The 11,658-nt window shown below is 48.5% G+C and overlaps 1 protein-coding gene across 1 annotated transcript in view; it reads right to left on the minus strand.

The window, feature by feature from the left end:
- The window catches only part of DAP (death associated protein), a 66,340-nt gene extending 54,892 nt beyond the window's left edge, over positions 1-11,448 (minus strand). Inside the window, exon 1 of the mRNA XM_004427122.3 lies at positions 11,259-11,448. Coding sequence (XP_004427179.1) covers positions 11,259-11,313 — 55 coding nt within the window. The 5' untranslated portion in view covers positions 11,314-11,448. The remainder of the gene's footprint in view (positions 1-11,258) is intronic.
- Positions 11,449-11,658: the final 210 nt, after the last annotated feature.

An 11,658-nucleotide genomic window follows, 5' to 3' on the forward strand; every position in this document is an offset into this window, starting at 1 on the left:
AGAAAAAACCCAAAAAACAAAAAACGAGGATTCTAGGGTCTATTAAGTGTGGCAAATGCGAGGTTGAAGGAATTAACCGTTTTCCTCAAGATAGATTTTCTTGGCCTTTAGCGAGCACTGTAAGCTTTATGAGGGGCACAGCACATGCTGTCTCTCTCAAATGTATTTGACTACAGAACTTTTTCTTGGCAGTAATGCATGTTATCATCCTTTAGGGCTGTAGTGTTCCACGGCATAGTGTTTGGAAATGCTGGCCAAAAAGCCAGCCTCACGTGGTGGTCACCAGCACATTATTTCAGATCAGCAAGCTCCTCCATGTCCTCAGCTATATGTTCCCAGACTAGTCGGACCCTCAAATCCTTGCTACTCCATCTGCAGAAAGGGGCTACGAGCTGCATCCAAGGACAAGTCTAAATGAGGAGTTTAAACGAGGAGAGGCTGTTGGAACCTGACCCCCAGTGTGATGACAGGAGGAGGTGGGGCCTTGGGAGGTGATTAGGTCATGAGGGTGGAGCCCTCATGATGGGATTAGTGCCCTGATCAGGAGATCCCTTCCACCATGTGAGGACTGTCTGTCCATGTACCAGGAAGCAGGTCCTCACCAGACACCGAATCTGCTGGTACCTTGATCTCCAACTTCCAGCCTCCAGAACTGTCAGAAATAACTTTCTGTTGTTTGTAAGCCACCAGTCTGTGGCGTTCTGTTATAGCAGCCTGAACGGGCTACGACAGAGGCATCTGGTAGCTTCCTGGCACAGGCGAGTACTTGATAGAAAGTAGAGCCGCATTAGCTGCACTTGTGGGCCCCCAGGTTCGTGGTTCAGGGGCTCCCGAGCCTCAGCAGGACAGCTCCTCCCACTGTTCTGCCACGGCACAGCTCTGGTCACACACACAGTCAACTTGTCAGGCCGTGTCCTCTGGCGTTTCAAATTCCGCTGGACCCTGCTGAATTACCAAAGTCCAGGACAAATTTCTTTACGATGCTGAAGAACAGGAAGGAGAATGTGAAAACACCCTCAGGCTTACACATTTGGAGTTGATTAGTTTTCATTTTCCCTGGGAGAGTCTGCCAGCGTCCCCGACTTCAGGAAGTTGATGATGTTGGCTTCATGCCTGCTTCATGGAAACCCTCACCCAGCAGCGGTGCATTAGAAGGCAGGGCAGGGCCAGCCCTGTGGCTTAGCGGTTAAGTGCGCGCGCTCCGCTGCTGGCAGCCGGAGTTCGGATCCGGGTGCGCACCTACGCACCACCTCTCTGGCCATGCTGAGGCTGCCTCCCACATCCAGCAACTAGAAGGATGTGCAGCTATGACATATAACTATCTACTGGGGCTTTGGGGGGAAAAAAAAAGGCAGCAGGGCAGAGGGCAGGTAAAATAAAGGACCATGTTTAGCCACGTGCCTGCTGGTCTGAAACTGGAATCTGCCTGCTGACACCACCATCTCTTTATGCAGAGGGGACCTTCTCCTTTGAAAGAAGGAAATATAATCCTGTTCAGTAATTCTCTCAAAAATCTGCTTTTTATTCCATCTAGTGATATTTATTTCAGTCATTTTATTTTTCATTTCTTGAGCTTTTCTTCTCCCTCGAATTCATTTGGTCTTTATTTGATAAGGTCTTATTTATTTCTTGTGTCTTTAATTCTTTTATATCTATTTAATCATTTTAGTCATGCTTGTCTTATAGTTGTATATCCATTTATAATCTGAGGTCTTTGGGAGTTGAATCCCACTGTTGGTTTTGTCTGCTGATTCTGCCTCTTATTCGGAGTGATCATGCATTATGAGCTTGTCTTCAGTGGGCCCTCATCTGTGGGGACTCTCTGGGGCCTGGGGTGCAGGCAGCACCCCTTTGGAGAGAAGCTATATGCCTCTCTCAGACCAGGAGTACAGGTGCCTGGAAATCCTTTTTACATCAGATTTCTCAGAACAGGAATTGCCAAAGAGTGTGAATTTGAACTCACAGCCCATGTAAAGGGAGGCCTGTGTTTACAAATTCTCAAGGAGACTTTCTTCTCCATCTGGAGCCCAGGCTGAAACAAACCAGCTTCCTCACCACCCCACTGTTGCTGGGCACATTTCCCTCCTCCACCCTTTCTCCACTGGTTTGGCCTCTGAGCACCCAGCTTTATGCTGGGGTCTTGGGTTCAATGAGGCCCTTGGGGGGACCCTAATCCAGTATGACTGGTGTCCTCACAAGAAGGGGAAGAGACACCAGGTCACTCCTTGCCTCACGTGGGCCCAAGGCTCATGCTAACTGTTCTGAATTTCAGTTTCTTCTTTGGTTGTGGTTCCTAGGAGCTCGGTTTGGGCTCAGATTTTAAAAAAAGGAAAAATAAAAAAAAAATTGCTGGCAGCTTATCAAGATTTCCCAGGTTATGTAGTCTGCCAAACCTTAAGAAATGGAGACTGAATAAAATTCTGTAGTATGTTAAGATAATTTTCCACTCCCTCTGGAAATGTATGATTGGAGAGTTATGAAAGTTTTCAGCCAAAGAAGGAGGAAGGAAGAATTGTCCCACTAAATGTTTTTTTGAATTCATTTCCCTCCCCCATCTACCTCACTCCTAACCCATGCCCATTAGAAACTGATTAAAGGTGCTATTATGGGCTGAATTGTTGTCCCTCCAAATTCCCGTGTTGAAGCCCTAGCCCCATAACCTCAGAATGTGACTGTATTTGGAGATGAGTCTTGAAAGAGGTGATTAAGTTAAAATGAGGCTGTTAGGGTGGGGCCCTAATCCAATAGGACTGGTGTCCTTATAAGAAGAGGAAGAGATACCAAGGATGCACACACACAGAGGAAGGGCCATATGAAGACAGAGAGAAGGTGGCCATCTGCAAGCCCAGGAGAGAGGTCTCAGGAGAAACCAGAGCAGCTGGCACCTTGATCTTCAACTTCCAGCCTCCAGAACTGCAAGGAAATAAATTTCTGTTGTTTAAGACCCCCAGTCTGTGGTATTTTGTTATAGCAGCCTCAGCAAACGAATACAGATACCCATTTAACACTGGTCTTTGAATCATTTCAACTTGGCAGACATAAAACTTTTAAACTCTAACTCACAGATGTGATCTATAAACTGACTAAAAGTAAAAAGGGCCGTGTGGCTAACTACAAAGAAACCTGGTGATGTATGCCAAGGTGCCATTGGAAACAATCCAGTCTTCTGAAGCTCGCCCGGAGCAGCCTGTCCACTCCTGCTGTAGTAAGTACACGTGTCACAGCTCGGTTGCCCCGCATTAGCACCATTAGCACTTCATTTAATTTAGTTTATAAAAACAATTAACTTCATCAATCCCTCACAGTATGTGTGGTGATTAATGCAGCCATAAAAAGTGGCAATAATAATAATAAGTCAAGGCTTAGACAGATTCATTGTAACTTGCAATACTGACAAAAAATATGACAGCACATGATTGTGATTGCTTTATCACTGTCACGAGAACTCTATACTTGTAAAAATACAAAGGCAGAGTGATTTTTGCAGAAATCTTTGTGGAATTACTTGCAAATATAAGTATTTTTACAACAGACATTAGAAAAACAGAACTTGGATTTTTGTGGTGTTGGTTGTTATTCAAACGAGAGCTTCAAATTTAAAGAATAACAAGCTTCCTCCTCAAAGAGGACTCAGATCCCAGTTCTGCCCCAGTGTGTGTGTGTGTGTGTGTGTGTCTGTGTGTCTGGGCAAGTTGCTGACGCCCCATGCCTCGGGGTCCTCCCTCTGTGAAGGGGGACAATCCTCTCTTCGCTGAGGACTAAATGAGCTAGAGTTAGTGCACGAGAAACATCTCCATCAGGCCCGGCTCCGGCAAGCGCTGTCAACTATTCTTATTAAACGGGTTTTAACAATTAGCAACTAGCACTTAGAGAGACTCCTCTTGGGTGCCTCACCGCAGTTTCCTCATGGGTAAAACGGGGGTGACAGCAGCAACTTGTGGGGTTGTCGAGGAGCACGTGAGACAGGCTGTAAAGTGCTCACCCACCGTGGTGCTCCACAGATGTGGTGGGCTACCCACCACCAGGACTGCCATCAGTACATCACCATCCAAGTAAGGAAGCTTTGGGAGAATAGCAGATCCCGGATAATTCTTCATCTTTGCTGCTCTTCTTCATCGTCACTATGCGCCAGGCACTGCTCTACCCACTGGCCATGCGTCACCCCACTTTACAGTAGCCCTATGGGGTAGACCTCGAGGCACGAAGGGGGGAAGCCAGTGGCCCCGAGTCACACAGCTAGCAAGCGCAGAGCTGGCTTTGACCAGGGCGGCTGTTCCCTTATTCACACCCTGCAGGCCTTTCCTTGCTCGGACCTTCCAGGAATCCCAGCTTCATTGCTCCTCCAGAAACACAAAGTGATGGCCTATGGGCAGGTTTGGTTACTGCGCCATTTAGCCAAGGGAAGAAAATGCATTTGACATGAACAGGTTTCTGCAGAGCAGCTTCCTGCCCAAAGGGCAAAGGCGGCGGAGGAAGCATCCTCCACCCACTTTGCCAGTTAAGCAAATATTGAGGAAGCAACCGATGGCACATCCTCCTGGGGCTCAGGCATCCCCTCAGTGTCAGGATGCCTGGCTGTAAGGGACACCGACAGCTTGCTTTCTGCTCCTGTTCAACAGCAGCTAGAAAGATGCACAGCTGGGAGTCAGGCAGGGGCAGGAGACGGGTCTCCCCAGGATGGCTCAGGACTGTAAGCCCGTGAAGCAGGGTGCGGTTTCATACAAATATCCCTGAAGCACTGCTTGCAGGTGTTGGAGCGTGACTTGCAAGTCTACGCCATCTTTGCTCTTCCTGAGAAGAGCTGCTGAAACATTATTCAAGGAAAGCTAATCCACCTAAGAGAAGAGGAGAAAGGGTCCAAGAATTGCTCAGGTGAGAACAAAAGGAAACGAAACAGAAAACAACCAGACTGTAGGTCAGGAGTGAGCCTAATAATCTCAACAAGAGCAATGCAGTGGCCGGTGACAAAGTGGAAAGGGAACCGGACCACCCCTGCAATCGGTGAGATGAGGTGGGAATGGGGCAGAGGAATGTGGTCCATCTTAGCGAAGAGAAATGGCTCTAGGAGAGAGGACAGAGGATCCCTCGGCAAGCAAAGAAGTCATTCCTGTCTGTGGAGGCACGTGGATCTGAGGGGGGAGCCCCGGACAGAGATCGTGGAGGCAGAGAACCAGCACAGAGACTGGGCTCTAACAGCCTGACCTGATGATGAGTCACGGGGAACCCCGAGAAGAACCCAGCCCCCAAGACCACGTGGATCCTGACAGGGCTTTCAGGCCTGCAGGCAGTGGGTGGAAATAGTGGCTTGTGCTAAAAAACGAGCCCCTGACAAATTCCTGAACTTACACACCTGACGGCTTCATCTCTAAGAAAGCTGAGAAAGAAGGAAGGGAAACTGCTATTCTGCACTCAGAATCGTCCACTGTTAAGGTGGGAAGGCCCTTAAATTACACGGGGGAAACCCCATTCACTTTCCGGAGATGGAAATGAAGTTCAGAGACATGGTGTGTGGGCAAGACCAATGAGCTATAAGTCAGAACTAGACAGGCTGGTCCGTCTTCCACAGCAGCGTGTGTTCCACTCCACAATGGGGCTGTGACCCAAAGGACAGATTGCCTGAGGCAGCAGAAGGGGTATCCTTGAGTTCAGGGAGGCTGATTTCAAAAAGTCAGGGGGAAAAGTTGGATCCACGCCTGGACGTGCTCCAGAGAAACCTGGCGCTGGGGATGGGTGGATGAGGCGGAGACTGGCTAAGCGTGAACCAATCCCAAGCCCAGCCTCCTCTGCAGTTGGGTTGGGGCCATTTACCCGGGTCATGGCCAAGTATGGGGAAAAGAGACTGGTAGGCAGCATGATGCTCCCCCAAAGACGTCCACCCATGCCCTAGTCCATGGAACCTGCGAATGTGTTGGTTTGCATGGCAAAGGGAATGAAGGCTGTAGATGGAATTAAGGTTGTTAATCAGCTGACCTTAAAATAAGATGATTCTGGAGTATCCAGGTGGGCCCACTGTAATCACAAGGTTCCTGCCTGAAACGTGAAAGAGGGAGGCAGAAGAAGAATCGGGTCAGATTATTCGATGTGAGAAAGACTCCATCAGCCATTGCTGGCTCTGAAGATGGAGGAAGAGGCCACGCACCAAGGAAAGTGGGCAGCCTCTGGAAGCTGGAAAAAGCAAAAAAATGGATTCTCCCTGAATCTGCCCAGAAGGAAGCAGCCTTGCAGACACCTTGATTTTACCCTGGTGAGACCCATTCTGGACTTTGCACCTGTAGAACTGTAAGATAATACAGTTGTGTTGTTTTTAGCCTCCAAGTTTATCGTGCTTTGCTACAGCAGCCATAGGAAACTAATGCAGTGACACATGCCACTCAAAGGCCACACCATAAGGCCCCCACACCATGGCCTACACTTGCTGTCCCCTCTGCAGAGGCCACATGTTGAGATGGCAGAGTCGCATGGCAGGAAGGACCTGGGTCTCTGCACTATTCCTTGCAGGAGGGCCACTCAGGAGAGAAATAAACCTTGACTTGTTCACCGAGATTTTGGGTTGTCTGTTACAACCGCAAGTACAATATAATATAACTGTAACTAATATAGTACGTTATACAAAAGTGAACATTCCCTACATAAACAAAAAGATTTCTGAAGTTGGGATAGGGAAAGCATTCACCAAGTAAAAATGCACAGGCCATTGCTTGAAAAGAAAAGGACACACACAGAAGGTGGGAGAAGGGGTACATAACCCAAAGTACTAGAGAACAGAGGCGACATCTAAAAGAGTCTTAGAGATGCTGAGGTCCACCCTGACTGCGAGCTTTTGAAAAAATGCAATGAGTAAAAGGGTCTTTTTTCTTGGCGTGTCGGGAGCAAAAGCAGCCCTCTCTCCTGTCCTCTCAAGCATGGATCAGTGATTGGGTTGAGGACGCTGGGGGCAAACCTATGACTGTCTGGTTAAGACAAGAAAAATCGAACTAGTCCTCCGTCTCTGGTAATAGAGTGGCGTAGTGAAAACGTCCCTGCGGGAGCTAATTCAGGGAGAACTACCACCCACAACCCTTCCATGCATCCTGAACTCAAGTGTGACTGATTGATTACTACAACAGAGACCTGACTATTTTGAAGTTACTAAAAAAATCAAAATGGTCTATTTCCCATTTTACTTTAAATAAATACAATCCTGTTTATATTTGACTCAGTTCTAGAAAGGATGTAAAGTCTATTTTTCAAAGAAAACCATCCGTAAACTTAGTAACACTCACAGCTATCACATAGTGGATTTATGAGAACTTGACTGACATACGGTTTTGGCTCCCCTGGGAAATGGAGGGGAACGGGGCCAGCAAAATGTATTTAACACAGAGATGCCATCCATATCACTGCCACAAATGCAGGAAGACGGACAGAATGAGTAAGGCGCTGCTTATAATTCGTTCTCCTTTCTGCTGTGGGACTGGCACTGCCTTAGATGAAACAGAACCACACCAGTTCTAACTTGGCTAGTCTGTGTTTGCAATATCGCTCATAAAACAAGCAGTCTCACCCCATTTCTCCGCAGATATTTTGTAGAAGAGAGCAGCAGGGAGGTCTCAAATCATGACGACTTGATTTCTTTTAAAGAGGACCCGAACGACAGCACACTGCCAGGAGGTGCCATCACATCACACACACCGCCATCCACACTCATCAGTAAGGGCACTCTGTATTTGCACAGCCCTTCTTCCACACTTTGAGCAGCCTCTAAGAACGGCCTCATTAATCTCACACCCTGGGAGGAGGCACCTGGCGGGTGATGGAGCCCCCTGTCAAGAAGGGCTGATGAGGTTCCAAGAGGCAGAGGCCCCACAGTTACTGGCTTAGGGGAGTCGGCAAGGACACTCCAAATGGTTTGGCCAGTTTTTAAAAGGGTGTTGTCCTCTTTATCCCCACTGTAAGGTGACTGCTTGTTAAATGAACTAATAAGTGCCAAGAGCTTAGAACTGTGCCGCTGAAGGGGAGCAGAACATGCCACTCCAACATATGCCTCTTTGCCATAAGGATTATTTTGAGCCAATTAAACAGTAGACAAGAAAAAGCCCTGGAAACCTAGAAGTTACCCTTGTGTAAGGGACATTTACATTGATAAGGGAAATCTCCAATTGTAAGTGTCTCCCTCTGGGTACCAGAAGGATGACTCCAAACCACAGGAGAATCTTAAATCTGTATAACATCCCTACCCTGGTTTACTGCGCCTTCCCTGGTCACCTCCCGTAACTGGCTCCCCTGCTCCTCAACATCTTTCTTTTGTCTTTAGCTGAAGTTGGTAATTAAGGAGGTGGCTTGGGCCATTACGGGGAGTTACTCAGTTTTCCTGAGTATTTCCCATGTATACAGTAGGTATACATGTTATTAAACTTCTGTTTTTCTCTTTTATTGTATTTCTCTTTATTTCATATCTTTTATTTATTATTTTATTTCTCCTTTATTTTTTTTGGTCTTTTATTACAGGGGGCCTCAGCCAAGAACCTAGAAGGGTAGAGAGAAAATTCTTCTTCCTCCCCCACACCAGACGCACTGTAACACTCAGCAAATGTCAGTTACTATTTCCATCGTCACGATGCTACCGACACCGGCTGAGGCGCACCTGCATCACTAGTACACACTGGAGACAGCTCAGAAGCAGAGGGAAGCTGCAAGCCCCAAATGCGATGGGGGAAGTAGGAGGTGATAAGAGGCTCTGGAGAAACTCACTCAGCAGCTATTTGCTGAATATTTTGTGCCCGGCACTGTGCTGGCCCCTGGGGATAAAGATATCAGTAAGACCCTGCTCCAGAAGCAAGAAGAGGCAGACAGGTGGGGTAAGAGCAAGAATAAGGAAACGGGACGTTGTGGGAACGCACAGGAGGGCACCTGGTTCAGAGAGCAATAATGAGAAAACACGAAAGAACATGAAGGTAGTCACGGCAGAGAATTTTATTGTTTCCGATGGAGGATTTAAGCACAAGTCTTTGTTATCCAATTTAAGCACTTAATGAAAGCATTCCCAAAGTTTTTAAGGCTGTCATTTGGATTTATGAACTGTGCTCTTGGCTATCCTTTATGATTATCCTTTATTATAGCGTGTTGCCTTTTTTTAAAAATAACATCTACTTTCCAGAACTGCCTACTCTCTGGCCACCCCAGAGTAAACAGGAACGCCCTGTGCTTTCTGCCAAAAAAGACTTTCACAGAGGGGCCTCTGTACCACAAGGGGAAGGTGCCTCTGAAGGGCACTGCTGCGAGACAAAATACCACAACCGACAAAAGGCCCCTGTCTAACCTGCACCTCTGGACCAGGATGCCAGACCCTTTAACTCTGGCCAAGTGTGACTGGTCTTGGAAAATGCGGAATGACAGTGACAGCTCCCTAAGCAGCTCCTGCTAGACTGGGGCCCCAAAGGCTAAAGGGCCTGTCCTGAAGTCACCTGGGGAGTTTACCTGTGGGATTAACCGCCCTTGGGCTCCGATCCTGATGGATGGTGAGAGTAACAGCAGCAGAGGCAGCCCTGCCCTGTGACTTTCCCAGGGAAAGATCAGCTGCCCAACCTTGCATTTCATAGATTAGGACACTGAGCCATACAGAAGTGATGGGCCTCAAACCTTAGAACCCAAGTGCACTGCTACACCAGCACAAATAAGTTGGCTCCTCGCTCCTCAGGCATAAATAAGCTATTTAATTTGTAATTCACAAAGCCTAGCTGTTTACTTCACAATTCAAAGAAAATCAGTCCTTCAGGAAATGTCTCCCAGGGAGTTAATAAGTACAGTTTATACCTCTGATCTTAAAAGTCTCCATATGGATGTCTCTATCTGCAATTTAATTTCTGCTATTTTGATTTGGTATCATTCCAACAGATAATCTTTAATGCCCCTCATTACCCAGGGACTGGGGAGCCTTGGGCAGACTGTTGCAGCATGGTCCACGGCCATGACCGTAAACCAAGGCATTCCTTCCTGCGGTGCTGCCCAGGTCATCAGGCAGCTGGACTTGTACCCGAGGAGGCAGGAATTAAAGGTCAGAGTCACCTTTAAAGGAAGTCCCTTTGAGGTACTACCCCCACCTTATGCAACACAAAGGTCCCCAAAACCTGTTTTCCGTTACAGTGGAACTATTTTCTAAAATCCCATACCTTTTAAGTCCCCACGCATCATTAACCATTTTTCTTTCCTAGTGCCAGTTAGTTTTCCTGCTGTTGAGAGCTCCTTTCACCAGTGAAAAATATTACCTACTCTGGAATGTAGCATATTTAAAATACTGCTCTATTCTCCGTGTTGAGGCAGAGAATTAGTGCCCGATAGCGGGGGACGGCAGACGGAGATTGCCGGGAATCTTGACGATAACGAGAAGATGGCACAAATGTGCCACAAAAAGCAGACATGTTTCCCTAAGGCTTCTGTTCTTAGAAGACTGAGTTGATAACACTAATGTGGGCAGCTAAGACCATAAAGAACCTCACACATTGAGGTGACTTGGCTTCTGGGACCCAGTCGCCTTTGCTTCTCTCCCAGTGTCCCTCCATATGGATCGACTGTCACTGCAAAGGAGAGGAGAACTGGAAATCGACCAGTTTGGACAGAGTCGAAAGAGCGAACAGGAACTGTGCTCTGAAGGGGGAGGAGGCGGTATGAACATAAAGGCTGCTTAGATTCCTGTTTCCTAAGAAAGATGATTGTTTCCTAGATTTAACTTCCTTGGCTCAGAAGTTTAGGATTCGCAAAAAAATTAAAAACGCAAACCAAAAAACCCCCACTTTTGAGAAAAAGCTGGATGCGAAAGAAACAGGGGGAAGAAAGTCATATTGAGTGATTAATGATAAAAATTATTTCCGCTCCTTTGGTTCTTTTGACAGTAGGAAATGCTGTCAGCCTACAATTAATCATCACCATGATATTAAAAACATTGACTTGTAACTGTTCCTCTTGCTTGTTTTTCTAAAACATCTGTACATCTAAGTATTCACCGCCCAAACTTTTTTTTGGAAGTTGTGCAACTGGGCTTATTCCGGTCATTCTAATTTGCATGCAACTCCCACAGGCTTGCGGGGTTTCGCAGACTTTAAAGAACGGGGCTCACCAACGCGGGGCTGAGTTTAACTTAAAACCCCCCGAGGGGACACACCCGGGCTGGCGGCAGGTCCCCGCGCCCCGCGCCCGGGCAGTGAGCTCGGCCTCCCCGCCCCGCGCCCGCGGGTTCGAGCCCGCCCAGGGGACCCGCAGACAAAGTGGAAACGAGTCAGTACCGGCGGGCGGGTGTCCAGCTTTGGTCTCTAGCTTCCCCTCGGGAGGCGAAGACATGGTGGACTGCGTTTCCCAGGGGCCGGGACGGCGGCGGCGGCGGGCTCGCGGGCCGGGAGGAAGGAGCGCGCGAGCCTGAGCGCCCGGGAGCGAGGGAGGCGCGCGCGTCGGGCGCCGGGGCCGCGCGAGGGAGGGCCGCCCCCCCGCGGCTGCGCGTTGACGTCAGTACGCCCGGCCCGGCCCGCCGGCCCCAGCGCGCCCCGTGTACTGAGCGTGCGCAGTGGACAGCGCCACGTTGGAAGCCGTGGCCGCGGGCAGAGGAGGAGGGGGGTGGCGGGCGAGGGCGGAGCGTCTGTGGTTAGAAGAGCCGGGGGCTGGTGCTGGCGGCGGCGTTCTTCGGAGGCG

Source organism: Ceratotherium simum, chromosome 18, assembly GCF_057802395.1.
Source record: "Ceratotherium simum simum isolate JZ-2026a chromosome 18, ASM5780239v1, whole genome shotgun sequence".
Lineage (NCBI taxonomy): Eukaryota > Metazoa > Chordata > Mammalia > Perissodactyla > Rhinocerotidae > Ceratotherium > Ceratotherium simum.